Below are 17,632 nucleotides of genomic sequence, written 5' to 3' on the forward strand. Positions count from 1 at the left end.
AATCTTAGAAAATGTACCCACCCTTAGGCCATCTGAGATGTAGAGGAGTTTGTTTCTTCATCAGGTTTGGAGAAATGTAGCATTGCATCAGTGTCTCAGCAATGGATGCCCTGCAGTGAATGGGTGCCGTCAGAATGAGAGTCCAAACAGCTGATAAAAACATCACAAGTAATCCACAGCACTCCAGTCCATCAGTTAACATCTGGAGAAGACAAAAGCTGAAACAAATCCATCATTAAGATGTTTTTAACAAATCCATAATCCATAATAACTCTTCCTCCAGTGAAAAAGTGTTCTGGTGTGAATCAGGAGAGAAATCTGCACAGATCAAGCAGCGTTTAAACAGCTCTAAACTAATATGTGGCTGGATTTTGAGACAACAGGAGATGCACTTTTTCACTGGAGGAAGCGTTATTATGGATTATGGACTTGTATTTTGGGTGGAAGCAATGGTTTAAAGTTAAATGGCCTTAATGATGAATTTGTTTTTCTAATAGACATGGGCTAGACTGTATCTTCTGAACACTAGGTGGTGCTGTATTCAAACTTTTCAGGCACGTTTGGAACACATAGATGATCATTTCCACCAAATTTTGTGCCAATACACGAAAGTGTTTAAATGCTTAAAGGAACAGTTCACCCAAAATTGAAAATTTGCTCAAAATATACGGTTGCTCTGATTATGGACTTAATGATGGATTTGTTTCAGCTTTTGTCTTCTCCAGATGTTAACTGATGGACTGGAGTGGTGTGGATTGCTTGTGGATTATTGAGATGTTTTTATCAGCTGTTTAGACTCTCCTTCTGACGGCACCCATTCACATCCATTGGTGAGCAAGTGATGCAATGTTACATTTCTCCAAATCTGATGAAGAAACAAACTCATCCACATCTCGGATGAGTGCATTTCCATGTTTGCCTGAACTATTCCATTAATTTTAAGGTTTAATTGCGCAGGAGCCCTGTGCAACCTTCATCATGGGGAACCTCTGCTGGACTCTGAGTCTCTGCGGCCCGACGTTAATCGGCGTTCTCCTCCTCTTCCTCCTCCTCTTCCTCACCACAGAGATGATGACAAGCACGCAGAGCATGGAGGCGCTGATGGACACGCAGACGCTGAAGAACAGCAGTGGTTTGTTCTCCGCGATGCGTGTGCAGAGTTCGCAGCTTGTCCCGTTGTCCGCGTCCCTGCAGGTCAAAGGTCGCAGGTCAGCGGCGGACGGAAAGCCGCGGTGGCTGATGATGTCGCGGTACAGACTGATGGACGCTTTGGGTTGAGAGTGATGAGCAGCGGAGCTGAAGAGACCGAACTGAAGATCATGATGGTCCTGAAGCTTCCAGATATAAAACCCTCTCAGATTGACGCCGTCCAACTCTCGAGCTGCTCGGAGAACAGAGAAAGAGGTTTCAGTCAATCATCACTAGCACTAGGGTTTATATTACTAGTAATATATTGTTGTATGTAATATAGTATTGTTGAAAAAAGCCATTATTTTTGTTTTCTTTGCACACAAAAAGTATTCTCATAGCTTTGTAAAATTAGGGTTGAATCCCTGATGTTTTACTGATGTCCTTGCTATGTTTCTGGACCTGGGAACATTTCAGTTGTGTTGCTGTCTATGAAGGAACAGAGAGCTCTCGGATTTAATAAAAAATATCTTACGGGTTTGGAACGACATGAGGGTGAGTAATTAATGACCGAATTTTCATTCTTGGGTGAACTATCCCTTTAAAGTTGTCCAAATGAAGTCTTAGCAATGCATATTACAAATCAAAAATTAAGTTTGAATATATTTACAGTAGGACATTTACTAAATATCTTCATGGAACTTAATATCCTAATGATTTTTGACATAAAAGAAAATTTGATAATTTTGATCCACTGTATTGGTTGGCTATTGCTACAAATATACCTGTGCTACTTATGACTCCAGGGTCACAAATATAAGTAATATTTACATTTAATTAAGTATTTCAACAAATTACTTATACAATATTTTATCTTCTTTTTAGTGTTTTATTTAGATTTTTTTAAATGGTTTATTCATTTTTTAAAATCTATTTACATTTTTATGATTTAGTTAATATATCAATAATTTAAAAACACAATTGCATGTTCACATTGGTCAATGGTCACATGACATGCAGATAAACAAAAAATATTTGATCCTTTTTAGTAAGTGTTTTATCTTTATATTTTATAATGACTTATTTTGATATTTTATTATAATTTTAAATGTTAATTTTAAATGTTGTGATATTGTTAATATTTCAATAATTTCACACATCTGCATGTTCGTGGTTCTCTGACGTAGTTAATAGTCACATGACAAACAAATTATTTAAGAAATAGAATATTTAGGCTTTTTTAGTATGTATTTTATTTTGATTGTTTTTATTGTAAAATGATTATTTTGTTATTATTAGCCAGTGTTTCATGATCCTTACTTAGTTTGGAAAACTGTGATATAACACACAGTGTTGTTTTCCAAATGAAAAAACAGGTCACGCTGTTCACAGCTTTATCACGTAATCTGTCAGATCACACACACACGAAAGCGTGAAGCGACGGTGACTCACATCCGCACAAACACTGTAAAAGCAGGCGCGCTGGGCTCAAGGATCATACAGTCTCCACATGACACCCGTGTGTCCCTGTGTGCTCATACAATCTCAAAGGTCGCTCATTAACAGCTCTGAGACTGAATTACAGCAGTGTGACCTTTGACCCTGATGTTAAACCTCAGGGGAAGCAGCTGACTATAGCGTGTAAAACATATAACACTAGATAAAACACACTGCAGCGCTAGCATTCTGCAACAAGCCTCTTTAATCTCTAATGTTGTTATTAGATATAATGAGGACATGTTTCATAATCACAGCTCATTAGTGCTCTGTGATGAGCCAAGTATCACTGTTTATATTGCTCATACTTAACGATTATATATTTAAATACACCATATTATCATAAAGACCAAAATATCTCAGAGATTTGAGGATAGAGGTTGCCAATGTTTTGCTTCAAATCAAATGTTGTTCTGATTTATCTCAGAGCTGGTTGGTTTGCTGTAATAATAAAATCAGTAATAAATATTTAATTATTTATTTAATATTTAATTTAATAAAAAATGGAACAAAGTAACAAATGAAATAAAAGTACAAGAACGTAATAATAGTAATAATAATGTAAGAATAATACAATAAAATAATGAAATAATTGATTAAATATTTATGTTATAATTTTATGTGTGTGTGTGTGTATGTATATATATATATATATATACAAATTTAAAATATATAAAATTAAATATAAAAGATAATTTAATTAAAAAGATAAAAATGATTAAAAAAAGAATAAAAATGAATAAAAATGTTCATCTGAAATTCTTAAATATATTTAGATTCTGATTCATATCAGAGCTGGATGAATTAGTTTAAGGAATTAAGCATTTTTTAAAAATGCTTATTATGAAAATTCTTTGGGAAAAATAATAATGGAACCAAATGCTAAAAGTGGGCACTTTACATATGACAAATGGCTCAAAATAATATAAAAAAGAATCAATCAATGAATAAAAAAAAATAAATAAAATAACAAGAATGATAACGATAACAAAAAGTTAAATCAAAATAATGAAGTAACTTTCCATTTTTTTAAATGTTAAAAATCTGTAGAAGTTCTGAAATTCTTAAATCAGAAATACAGTATATACATTCAGACTCCGCTCACCTTTTAGCGCCTCCTGCAGGTAGCTCCTGATATAGCTCTGTCTCAGCTGGTCATCATGAACCGCTTGATCGTCCACCCCTGTTGCCATGACAATGATGGGGAGGCGGTCGCCATAGCGATCCCTCACCCATCCCAGCATCTTGCGGAGGCCCCAGGGCACGAGCGCCTGCCTCAGGTGCGATGCCGGCCAGGTGATGTCTGTCATCAGCGCACAACCGTGCTCCGGCTTCTGCGGCTTCACGTTTTCCCATGGCGCCACCAAACGCGTCGTGAAGTGATTGAGAGCGATGAAATCCAGCGCCCCTTTAAGCTCCGCCCTCTCGGCCTTGGAGAAGCCATTGCCACGCCCCTCATTCCCTCCACCAATCAGAGGGTCGAGCAAATGCCCCAACTGTTGCTGGGCGGATTTGTGAGATTCTAAAAAATATCGTTTTAAAATGAAAAAGAAAATTAATGTAAATTGTGACCCTGGAGCACAAAATTGGTTTTGTGGTCCATGGTCACAATTATGGAACAATAAAACCAAGTGCTAAAAGTGGGCACTTGCTCTAGTGCTTTATATATGGCAAAATAATCAAAAATGAAATCTAATAATAATATCAACAGTTATAACAATAACAAATATAATAAAAAAGTAAAAATAAATAACTTAAATAACTTAAAATTATTTACCAATCAGAGGGTCGAGAAAACGCCCCACTTCGAACGCCAAAAACTGTTGCTGGGCAGATTTGTGAGATTCTAAAAATGGATTGGCCGGTTCCACCCAATCAGCATGGATAGCCAAACTAACAGCTCCACCCTGTTTCTGTCGAAACCGTTCATCGTAAATACGCCACGCTTTTGCGTGCGCTAATAGCAAATTCCGCACAACAGTTTTCCGGTCTTCTGTATACGCTTCCGTTAACCGATTCGGCTCATTGACAGTGATCCACGTCGAAACAAATTCTCCAAATTTGTGAAAGCAGAATGCAGCATAGCTAACGAATGCTTCCACAGCGCTAGCGTTCCTCCATCCGCCGTCAGCATGCAGCGCTTCGGGCAAACCCAGCGAAGGCGAGCGATAGCTGGGGTGATACAGCGTCACGACTGGCCGGATCCCTCTGCGCTGGAGCTCCATCAGCACACAGCGGTAGAAGCGAACCTTCTCCGGGTCACCACCGGGCGAGAGCTGCGTCCAGTCCAGGGCGAAGCGGTAGTGCGCCGACCCCGTGACCCCCAGCAGGAAGAGGTGCCGCTGGATGAACAGGAAGTCGGTGCACTGCACCGGCCGTGTGTGGAGCAAGATGCCCATCACGGGCGAGAGAGTGCCGTCACCCGACAGGTTCCAGCGGTACAGCTGCGGATCGGTGAACTGCGGCGAGAATGGACGCAGATGCACCTGAGAGAAACACAGAGAGAAATTCACATGAAACGCTCACAAACCGTATCTCAAATGCACTGAAAACTGCAGGATAAATTTAACTGAAGCTATATATAATAATGGGATCAAATTTGATTAAAAAAAACAAGTTCCTAATACCATATTAATTTATATTTAGTGCTGTCAAATGATTAATCATGATTGCCCAGGCAAAGAGGAACTCATGCCCACAGTGAGCGCCACTGATTCTTCAAGACTCAAGTGCCATTTTCTGACCACCTGTTGGGCCTATTAAGGGGGAGCTGCCCCATCGAAGCCCTTGTTGACTCTGGAAGCATGGTGACATTAGTCCGGCCAGAGTTTGCAGGGCCGGTCATGGGGAAGGGAGATTTTTGTGTCCTGCATTCATGGGGACACTAGGAACTACACCACTGCTGAAGTAAGCATGGTTACCCCTCGGGGCCAGTAACAAGTACGAGCAGGGGTTGTGGAGTGCTTGCCCATCCCGGTCGTGGTTGGCAGAGACTGCCAGGCCTTTGCTACCTACTGGACAGACCAATCTGCAGAAGGGAAGAGACCTCCCCGACCCTGAAGGCGCCGTTCGTCCAAATACCACCCTACTCCAACCCCTGGAGAGACGACTGATCCAGAAGCAATCAGCCCAGAGGAGGATAGAGGTGAGGAAGAACGTTCTGACATCACTGCTACTGCCTCAGAGGGCCCAGGAGGCGCGTAGGTACTCAAAGACATAGAATCCCACAAAGTGTTCTCTGAATTTCCCCCAGCAGAGACCCTCTGGGGGAAAGGATGGGACAGTTCGGCACTGCCTAGCTGCAAGATCCTGTGTTGACTCAAGCATGGAGGAGTGCACAAATGATTGAGGGCCAACTACAAGAGGGGTGAGTAGATTGAGGTATCCACACTTCATGATAAAGAATAAATTGTTATATAGAGTGGATCAGCGCAGAGGGGAAATTTTTGAACAGTTGTTGGACTCCAAAGCATATACTTTTAAGGTGTTGTACTTGGCACACACTCACCTGTTTGGAGGCCACCTGGGGTCAGAGAAGACCTATTAGCGCATCCTCACACGGTTCTATTGGCCCGGTATCAAGAAGAAAGTCGAAGACTATTGCCGGCACTGTTCTGAGTGTCAGCTTCATAGTCCCAAGGTAACATATCGAAATCCACTAATTCCTCTGCTTATAATTGAAACCACTTTCAGCAGGATTGCACTGGATATTGTGGGGCCCCTGCCAAAGTCCAGCTGGGGACAGAGATGTCTTCTGGTCATCCTCGATTATGCCACCCGCTTTCCAGAGGCGATACCACTCCGGTCGGCCACCTCAAAGGCTGTGGCAAGAGAACTGGTGCAGCTCGTTAGCTGTGTGGAGATAGCCGATGAGATCCTTACGGACCAAGGCTCATGCTTCATGTCTACTGTGATTAAAGAGACCTGCCGACAACTGAAGGTGAAACAACTCAAATCCTCTATATCCCACCACCAGACTGATGGGCTTGTCGAGAGATTTAACAAGACTCTTAAACAAATGCTGAGGAAAGTCATTGACACTGATGGGAAAATTCGGGATCAGTTGTTACCGTATGTCTTGTTTTCTGTTCGAGAAGTCCCACAGAGCTCCACCGGGTTCTCACCTTTCGAGCTCCTCAATGGGTGGCGACCTCGAGGGATTTTGGACCTCGCCAAGGAACGTTGGGAGCAGCAGCCATCACGATATCACACCATCATCGAGTATGTGGAACAGATGCACGATCGAATGACAAAGATCTGGCCAGTTGTACGAGAACACATGCAGCAGGCCCAACAACAGCAGGCCCGGGTATACAACCGAGGGGCACAGGTTCGAGAATTTCACCTGGGGGAAAATTTACTGGTTTTAATCCCATCCAGTGAATGCAAATTCCTTGTCAGGTGGCTAGGACCCTATAAAGTTGTAGAATGGACAGGCCCAGTCAACTACAGAGTGCGCCAACCTGGCCGGAGAAAGGGCCAGCAAATTTATCATGTAAACCTCTTGAAGCAGTGGCATGAACCAACTCCCTCTCCGAGTGACGTCTTTGCAGCTGGGGTCCAGACCCCCGTAACTCCTGAGGTAAAGATGGGTAGTCTCGTTGGTTTCTTCAGTTGCAGAACTTCCAATTTAAGGTGGAACACCGGGCTGGGAATTCTCATGCGAATGCAGATGCAATGTCCAGAAGACATGACTGCTGTGGGACGTGCGCTCCAAGCGGGAGCCTAGAGATGGAAAGGGGGGTATGTGGTGGCCAGAAAGAGGTATGGTGCCCCACAAAGCAGCTTGAACACCTTCAGCACTATGGAGAGCCCCATCAGAGGAAAAAACAAGGGCTGGGCCAGCCAGTAAGAGGGTTCAGGACCAGGGGTAGCTCCAACACAGCTGTTCAACTTTTTCCCTCTAACAGGGAGCCTTAGCTGAAGGCTGTTAGGGACAATCAACAACCACCACATAAAAGGGAACAGAGAGGCCTCAGTAGTGTCTCAGGCCCTGTCCACACGAACGTGGTTATTTTTAAAACTGCAGCTTTTTCTACGCGGTTTGGCCATTCGTCCACACGCAAACGCAGCACCAGTTCACTGAAACCATTTTTTAAAACTCCTGCCAGTGTGAAGATTTTCAAAAACTCCGGTTGCAGTGTTATCGTGTCGACAGCGAAAACCAGAGTTTTTGGCTTGTGACGTCAGCGCCTGCATTGTTATCTCCGCCTACTGGAAACTTTTTCAGGCTTCTGATTGGCCAACATGGCTTTATGGTTGTGATTATATCGCCACCTGTTGGCTTGGCATGCTCTTGACAGTGCTTCAAAGCATGCATTTGCGTTTTCATGTGGCCGGAGATTTTTTTTTAAACGGAAGAAGGAAAAACTCAGTTTATAAAAATACGAGCAGATGCTGAATGCTGGATCACCCTAAGCCCAGACACGGGACAAGTTCTTGAGGATGGAGGTTCAGTGGGGTCATGAGTAGCCTGAACACCTTTTAACTAACCCTCCATCTCTTCGGCCTTCCCTTCAGAGAGATTGATCTGCTGCCCCAAGAGCAAACCACAGAAGGAAGAAAGGCTTTAGTTGCAGTTTTCCCCATCCCCTCTCCCTCACCTTATTGAGAAATAAAGAGCATTAAGTTCTGTTCCACCAAATATCTGCCTGGTGCATTATCTATGTGGACAACTTGAGCTAATCTCACCAAATCTTGTGTTCAAGGGCAGAATAAAACAGAAAATGACTAAATCCATTTGTTAAAATGACTAAAACATTGTTTTTACAGCAATGCAAAGATGAAGTGTTTTTCTCTTCCCTCACCTGTAATACTGACTCGGACACACCGAACTGGAAGTCACAGGGGAATCGTCCCTCGATGTGCGGCGTGTTTTCGGCCGGGAAGCCGTTGTCTCGGACCAGTCGTCTGTAGAAGTGAGCACTGGTCTTCGGGAGCCTGCGGCGCTCAGGTTCACTGAAGTCGATGTAGAATAAACCTCTCCGTATGCTGTAACCGTGATTCCACTCGAACCCATCCAGCAGAGTCCAGGCCGTGTATCCAAACACACGCACTCCGTCTACAGAAACAGCTGAGAGAACACACATGCCAAGATATGATGATGTTATTGACAAACTATCTTTTATATGTCGTTTAAGAAGTTTTTTTTCGCATTTAATTCATTCAGCATTTCATTTCAATCTTTAATATAAATTACAAAATAAATAAAATGAATGAAAATATAAATAAACAAACAAATGCATGTATTTATTTATAAACATGTATTAATAACTACATTTTATTGATTGAAAATACATGTTTAGAAATACATATTTTATGTAGACTATTTATTAAAACTAAATGCATGAATAAATAAAACATTTCTGAAAATATTAATAAATGTTATGTATTTGTATATTTAGATACAAATAAATAACTGGCATTTGTTTATGTATATTTACATTTGAATAAACGTTTAATGAAATGCATGTAATAAAATGCATGCATTTATTAAAAACAAATTTATTTATAAATAAATAAAATGTATTTACTACATTTACATTTAGTCATTTAGCAGATGCTTTTATCCAAAGCGACTTACAAATGAGGAGAACAATAGACGCAATCAAAATACAAGTGCTGTGATAAGTCTCAGTTAGCTAAACACAGTACACTTAAATTTAATAATATAATAAATAAAAAGAAACCATATAGAATAGACAAAGAATAGAGTAAGCTAGTGTTAGCGGCCTTTTTTGCTTTTTGTTAATTGTATAATACATAAAAAGAAAACAAAAAGAATACAAAAAGAATTAAAAGAATAGAGAAGCTAGTTTTTTGTTTTTTTTTAGTAAATGATGTTAACAGTTAGTAGTAAAAAAGTTAGTAAATGAAGAGAGTGCAAGTCTAAAAGGGGCATTTTTTTTTAAAGAATAGAATTAGAATAGAGCAGTGGTTCTTAACCCGCGGCCCGTCACGAATTCAAATGGGGCCCACCATGCTGAACACAATTTTAAAAAATAACTTGCAGTTTTACAATTTGTTTTAGTTTTTACATTCATTAAAAAATGTACTAAACAAATATAAGCTATAATGTTTTTGTTATGTAAAATAATTTAGTTTTTCATATAATATTTTCAGACATGAGCAGACCTGTACTCACGTAATTAACCTTATGCATTTAACGAACACTTACAAGCGCACGCTTTGGCAGAATTCAATTCAAATAGTCATCAGCAGCCATTAGTTTGGTATAATTGAGCATCAGAATAGACACATTTGTTATTAAGGGACTTTCGGTTTGCCCTGCCACTCACTTGAAGATGTTCAGGCAAAAGGAAACAGCCATACTATGCAGCAATCATCCTTAATAGGTTGTTTGCGATCACGTGATTCTGATGACGCCCGAAATGCAGCTGGAGGGCAGGAAGTGATTTTTCTCCATAGAAATCACTAGCAGAAACTCAAAATACCAGTGTTTTGCATTGTTTATGGAAGCTTAAATCGGACAAACCGAGAAACCACAAGGAGCTTTTATCGTGTACAAAAATATTGTGCGCTATTTCCTCGCTTTCTAGGCTATAATCGATTCAGAATTTAAATCAAATTTGGTTTACATGCTGCTAACAGGACCAACAGCCACATACCCTGTACATGCTGCACAGTTTCAGGAGTGACATATATCCCGCATCCCTCATATAAATACGTGATAATTTTCTCCTATTAAATTCAGATAAGACAGAGATATTACTTATTGGACCAAAAGACAGTACGCCGAATCTCGTGGATTACAATTTGCAACTAGACGGATGCACGGTTACTTCCTCTACAGTCAAAAATCTGGGTGTTATATTAGATAGCAACTTGTCTTTTGAAAATCATATTTCCCATGTTACAAAAACGGCATTCTTCCATCTTAGAAACATTGCCAAGTTACGAAACATGATACCTGTGCATTCATGACCTCTAGACTGGACTACTGTAATGCACTGCTAGGTGGTTGTCCTGCATCTTCAATAAACAAGCTACAGGTAGTCCAAAATGCAGCGGCTAGAGTCCTTACCAGGTCAAGAAAATATGATCATATTACCCCAATTTTACAGTCTCTGCACTGGCTACCTGTTAAGTTCCGTATCAGTTACAAAATATTATTACTTGCCTATAAGGCCCTTAATGGGTTAGCTCCTGCATACCTAACTAGTCTTCTACCACGCTACAATCCATCACGCTCCCTAAGGTCACAAAACTCTAGACTTTTGGTAGTACCTAGGATAGCAAAGTCCACTAAAGGAGGTAGAGCTTTTTCGCATTTGGCTCCCAAACTCTGGAATAGCCTTCCTGATACCGTTCAGACACACTCTCTCTGTTTAAATCTAGATTAAAGACACATCTCTTTGGCCAAGCATTCAAATAATGCATCTCATAATCTTTTACTGCAGTCATAATCTTTTACTGCAGTTATATCTAATCAAATGCACATTATTATTCATTAGTTTGGGTTAAACACGTAAAACAACTTTTATTCAAATTCTGAATTGATTATAGCCAAGAAAGCGAGCAAATAGCGCTTCCATATAATCACTAAAAATCTGTCACTCACTTCAATTGATCACAATCTCACGATGTTCCTTTATAATCAGTGAAGCTCTCTGAACGGCAAATAATATCTTATTTACGTGTCTACGTGTGGCGTTTAGCACGGAGTGAATTCTGACTGTCACAATACGTGCGTGAGGTGGCAGCCCAATCTATTTATATCTTTATTAATATCTTAATATATTATTATATCCTATAATAACCATTTACACACACGAGCATTATTACATGAGCTTCGCTCCTCCCGACCGCAGACACAGGTTTACAAGCCACTTTTTCCTGCGTTTTTCAATCAAATTCTTGAATTTTCCCCACTTATGAACAACACATTTTCGTACACGATAAAAGCTCCTTGTGGTTTCTCAGTTTGGCCAATTTAAGCATCCATAAACAACGCAAAACACTGGCATTTGGAGTTTCTGCTTGTGATTCCTATGGAGACAAATCACTTCCTGCCCTCCAGCTGCATTTCGCGCGTCATCAGTGACGTCATGTGCAAACAACCTATTGCAGAAATGTGGCAAAACATCTCTGGAGAGAACCTCAGATCATTCAATTCAAAAGTGCTTTCCATATTTGGATCAACATAGGCTACATTTGTAACTTTTGCAACTTCATTATGCTGTTACTCCTTTTCGAGCCGAATTTCACAAAATTGGTCAGCTCCCGACAGCATCAGGTGTTTTATTAATGGTGAGTAGAATTATTCATTTATTTCAATGAATGTAATCGATTAGACATCAGAACATTTAGGCTATAATGTTATAAATCTGGTTGGTTTGTACTGGTGACGTAATATGTAAATGATATGCGTGCGGCCCGTGGGACTTGCACTCGGTCCACAGTGAACCTCTGGAATAGAGAGTGCTAGATATAGAGGGACAAATAAAGATGGAAGAGATGTGTTTTTAGCTGTTTCTTGAAGATGGCTAAGCACTCAGCTGCTGGGATTGGTCATTCCTGCAGGAGGGAACATTTAATGTAAAAACTACTTTATTTACTACAAATAAATGTATAAATACATATACAAAACAAACAAATTAATACTTTTTTTTTTTTTTTTTTTACAAGCAGAAAATTTAATTTTACATTTTCACATGAGATCAGAGGCGGACTTACCCATTAGGTAAAGGTAGGCAACCTCCTTGGGCCCCCAAAAGCCAAGGGCCCCCTAAAATGCTTTTCATCTACGAGATGCGCATTAAGCGCGGACACGTGAACGGTTGCCATTTACAGTGTTTATCACCACGACAAGCGTCTGCGTGTCCGAGTTTAACACACTTCTCGTGTATCCTGCTTGTAGCAAATGGAAATATCATGCATCTGAAGCTGTAATTGAATATTGAGCAACAGTGCGTATTATATGCTTATTGTTTTAAATGCTGCTTACTTATTCATAAGAACCCAAGTAGAGGACGCATACACAGTTTGGTTGATATAATCCTTAGGTGTGTAAATGTATTTCCTTTTAGTTTTCCTTTAAATTTGTAGTTAAAACAACTAAAATAAGTGTATTTTAAAGTTTAGAATTAGACAGCCTTTGACACACAGGCTTACGCTGGTAACTCATCACACTCATCAGTGGACTTTCCTCCTCAATATAGGCTATATTTTTCTCATTCTCACTAATTCAAGTTTTTATATGAATGAATCTCTGAAGGGAACCGACTGTCTTCAGAAAACTTTCCATAGCATTTTCATTTTATCTGATTAGTGTTTATGAGCAGCGCTGCTTTGTTTACAGCCGTTATCGGGGAAACCGCTGTATTTCTGATGTTCCAAAAGCGCCTCCTGCTGGCAGAGAATCAATGTGCATTTTCAATAATCCCGTCTGCCGTTTTTGTTCAGACCAACGCGAAAATCCACCCACATAACCCCGTTTTAAATTAATATCATAAGTTATACTTCCGTCTCATCTCTTTTCTTAAAAAGGCTCAATTGTGAGGTTTATCATTTTATAATTTATTTAGTTTTTGTGAAAACTGTAAATCAGTCACTATGTCGTGGTCTACAACATGAAAGAAAGCCATTATAACATGTACATGGAAAAACAGAAATCAGCACTGATGCTGCGCTTGACTTTCGGATGCAGAAGCAGGGATGATTTTGTGGAGCAAAACATATTTGTGTTGGTCAGATTTAAGCAGAATCACCCTGTATATAGTCATTATATGTAGATATAGACATAATGAAGAACAGTTCATGCCTGTACTAGGCTGTTTATCACATTTTATGCTTTCATTTTGAAGATAATAGTATATGTTATAATTTGTCTAGAAGCATTAATGTTATATTGTGTCTTGTTTTTGAGATGACACATCACAAACTTGTGTTGCTGACTTGTTTTTAAAAAATGTTTGCCCAAATTTTGCATTTATTTATTTGTTTATTTAGTTAATGTCAAAATTATCAGAGTAACAGGGTGGAAAAATAATGCATGGTCTCTGTGGGATTTAAATAATAATAATAATAGTAATAGTAATGAAAATGTAAATATAAATAATATATAATTAGAAATTAAAGTTTAAAAAATAAAAAAATAAAAATATAATTTATAAAATATTTGTATTACAGTAAAAGAAAACCGCCCCTGCATGAGATGCATATCAACAGCAGGTGTGAACAGGGTTTAAAAGACACACACCTTGCATGACTTGCATGATGAACCTCTTCATCAGATAAATGGCCTTTGTGTCCTGGACTCCGACAGAAGCGTCAGAGAACCAGCTGCTCTCTGCCAGCAGCAGCTGTGGATCACTGTAGGTCTGCTGAACCCAGACCAGAACGCTCCTCAGGTCCAGCTTCACCGTCTGCCCGAACCGCGCCAGTCCTTGGCCCACCCTCAGCATCTCGGGCCCAAAGGCCAGAGAGAAGAAGTCTGCGGTGCCCTTGATCCAGAGCCGCTCCTGCGCACTAAACTCTGGGATTACGCCGCGGTGCGAGGCCTTCAGCGACTCGGGGTAATCTCCGCTTCCATATATGGGCTCGGCGAACCAGCCAATCACAGCCTCCATGGCCTTCTGACAGAGCTCCAGATTAGTGGGCGTGGCCTGGCCGTGAAGAGGCTCCACCCAATGAGAGCCGAGCGTGATGGAGACATTACCGTGCTGATGGCGGCGGAAGTGTTTGTCGTAAAGATGCCAGGCTTTCGCATGAGCCTGCGGAGACACCAGAGCAAACCGTCATCGCTACAGAAATCAGCACTGATGCTGCGCTTGGCTTTCGGATGCAGAAGCAGGGATGATTTTGTGGAGCAAAACATATTTGTGTTGGTCAGATTTAAGCAGAATCACCCTGTATATAGTCATTATATGTAGATATAGACATAATGCAGAACAGTTCATACCTGTACTAGGCTGTTTATCACATTTTATGCTTTCATTTTGAAGATAATAGTATATGTTATAATTTGTCTAGAAGCATTAATGTTATATTTTGTCTTGTTTTTGAGATGACATCACAAACTTGTGTTGCTGACTTGTTTTTAAAAAATGTTTGCCAAATTTTGCATTTATTTATTTGTTTATTTAGTTAGTTAATGTCAAAATGATCAGAGTAACAGGGTGGAAAAATAATGCATGGTCTCTGTGGGATTTAAATAATAATAATAATAGTAATAGTAATGAAAATGTAAATATAAATAATATATAATTAGAAATTAAAGTTTAAAAAATAAAAAAAATAAAAATATAATTTATAAAATATTTGTATTACAGTAAAAGAAAAATGAAACTTTACAATACTTTATAATGTCACTAAAAACAATACTTTATAATGTCATTAAAATTACTATTAAAATTAACAAATTAAAAAAAAAACCTGTAATGAAAATTTTAATTAAATTTTTTTTTTTTTTTGTGTGGAAAGGAAGTAAAATGTGCCTATTTTTTAGAGGCATTACTTTCTTTTCTAACCTTCTTCTTCTTATTTATTTATTTTTTAAGATAAAACATGAATAACTGATATTGTTGACTTATTAAGAATTATGATAATTTTCATTTGCATTATGAAAAAAACATAATGCAAAAAATATATAATGTTTTTGTATATTTATAAAAAATATTCATTAAATAATTGCAACACACTGCAATTTATAAATAGAATTAAAATCACTATTAAAACATTATAAAAAAGAATAGAAATAAGATTAAATATATATAAATATAACCTAATATAAATAATATAATTCATTTTAATATTTAAAAAAAAAAATTAAATCATTGAATTACAGTAATTTCAACACACTGCAATTTATAAATATAATTAGAATGACCATTAAAACATAAAAAAATGTATTTAAAAATTACAATAATTAAAAAAAAATCTTATTTTGTCTAGGATGTAAAATGTGCTTAATTGCCATGAAAACAATGTCAATTTAACATGTTTTACCTTCATGCAAAAAAAACCCCAAAAACAATCTGTTGATTTTTTTTTTTTGTGTAAAACGTGATATTTTTAACAAAACTATTTATACATTTGTAACTGTATTTTAATTTATCTCACATTTCTGATTCACATTTGGAAGCTCACGAATGCCTAAATATCTTTCCCAGTGAAGGTCACAGTCGCGCCACTGCATTATTTCCGCATTCGCTCTTTTCACAGCGGAGCTGAAAAACGAGCCCGACCTTTGACCTCTGACCCCAGACTCACCCTGAGGAGGTTGTGTGCGGCGATGAAGGGGTCAGCGGGGTCATTAAATAATTGCAACACACTGCAATTTATAAATAGAATTAAAATCACTATTAAAACATTATAAAAAAGAATAGAAATAAGATTAAATATATATAAATATAACCTAATATAAATAATATAATTCATTTTAATATTTAAAAAAAAAAATTAAATCATTGAATTACAGTAATTTCAACACACTGCAATTTATAAATATAATTAGAATGACCATTAAAACATAAAAAAATGTATTTAAAAATTACAATAATTAAAAAAAAATCTTATTTTGTCTAGGATGTAAAATGTGCTTAATTGCCATGAAAACAATGTCAATTTAACATGTTTTACCTTCATGCAAAAAAAACCCCAAAAACAATCTGTTGATTTTTTTTTTTTGTGTAAAACGTGATATTTTTAACAAAACTATTTATACATTTGTAACTGTATTTTAATTTATCTCACATTTCTGATTCACATTTGGAAGCTCACGAATGCCTAAATATCTTTCCCAGTGAAGGTCACAGTCGCGCCACTGCATTATTTCCGCATTCGCTCTTTTCACAGCGGAGCTGAAAAACGAGCCCGACCTTTGACCTCTGACCCCAGACTCACCCTGAGGAGGTTGTGTGCGGCGATGAAGGGGTCAGCGGGGTCTCCGGTCTCTCCGGGAGCGTGAGCGCCGGTCCCATAGCCCTGGACGGCCAGGAGAAACGGGTTATGCATCGTAATCCAGTAGCGGACCTCGGCTCCGAACGTTCGGAAACAAAACGCAGCGTAATCTGCGAAAACATCCGCCGTGCTTCGGTTGAGCCAGCCTCCGAAGCGCTCCTGCAGGACCTGCGGCAAATCCCAGTGAAACAGAGTCACGACTGGCTCCACCTGAAGCTCCTTCAGCTTCCCGATCAAGCGGCGGTAATGCTGCACTCCGGCCGGGTTGGGATGCGCCTTCGCGTTTCCGTCTGGGAAAATCCGTGTCCAGGATAAAGAAAAGGCGTAGAAGTTCACACCTAGATACCGAACTGACTCCAGATCCTCCTCCCATTGGATGTAGCTATTGCTGGACGGATCTGTGTGACGGGTAAAGCGATCCCAAACAGACTCGCCTTTCCCATCCGCATCCCAGGACCCTTCGGTCGGGAACGCCGCAGACCCGACGCCCCACAGAAACCCACTGGGCAACTCACCAGTCTGCAGGAACGTCTCGTTCAGCGGCTGCAGCCACAGTTTAGATGCTTTTCCCTGGACTTTCTCAGACGTTCCCCATAAAATCAACACTAAAGAGACGCATACAGACCAGACAACAAACATCGTGAGCCACCTACAGGAGCACAGATCCACTCATCGTCCTCCGCTGGAAAACCAAAGCATTACTAATAAAAGAAAACCAGAAGCTCGTAGCGAGAGAGAGAGAGAGAGACGCACATAAACACTGAAGATCTGAGAGTGCAGGAAGACGAAGCTCTGATCAATGATTAACATGAACTCTGATCGTCTCATGACTTACAGCGTCTGAGAACGAGAGACAGAGAGAGAGAGACTGATGATGGACGGAGAGAAAGAAGAAGAAGAAGAAGAAAGAAGCAGGGAGAATGAAGGATATTTTATCTGGAAGATCAATGGAGCAAATTTAATTTGGCTTTTTCTGAAACACACACTGATGTCTCTGTGGGACTGTACACTATCTTAGATCACACCTTTTATACTCGGCTTAATTTATATATCAGTATGCACAATATCTAATATACAACGTTCA

General features: G+C 39.2%; 1 protein-coding gene across 1 annotated transcript; it reads right to left on the reverse strand.

The window, feature by feature from the left end:
* Positions 1-938: 938 nt before the first annotated feature.
* On the reverse strand, positions 939-17,187 carry LOC107571546 (beta-klotho-like). Its single transcript, XM_016257870.1, has 6 exons — positions 16,492-17,187; positions 13,847-14,360; positions 8,433-8,698; positions 4,403-5,111; positions 3,731-4,087; positions 939-1,381 (listed from the first exon to the last, which is right to left on the reverse strand). Exons 1-6 carry the CDS (start codon positions 17,185-17,187, stop codon positions 939-941), a joined length of 2,985 nt encoding a protein of 994 aa, XP_016113356.1.
* Between the last annotated feature and the right edge of the window lie 445 nt (positions 17,188-17,632).

This window comes from Sinocyclocheilus grahami, unplaced genomic scaffold, assembly GCF_001515645.1.
Source record: "Sinocyclocheilus grahami isolate Dianchi unplaced genomic scaffold, SAMN03320097.WGS_v1.1 scaffold1612.1, whole genome shotgun sequence".
Lineage (NCBI taxonomy): Eukaryota > Metazoa > Chordata > Actinopteri > Cypriniformes > Cyprinidae > Sinocyclocheilus > Sinocyclocheilus grahami.

Excerpts from the sequence above, each read along its gene's own strand:
- LOC107571546 (XM_016257870.1), bottom strand. The coding sequence starts at position 17,187 with ATGTTTGTTGTCTGGTCTGTATGCGTCTCTTTAGTGTTGATTTTATGG. Across the intron at positions 14,361-16,491 it reads CCGCACACAACCTCCTCAGG|GCTCATGCGAAAGCCTGGCA; the intron begins GTGAGTCTGGGG and ends GTGTCTCCGCAG. Across the intron at positions 5,112-8,432 it reads TGTCCGAGTCAGTATTACAG|GTGCATCTGCGTCCATTCTC; the intron begins GTGAGGGAAGAG and ends TGTTTCTCTCAG.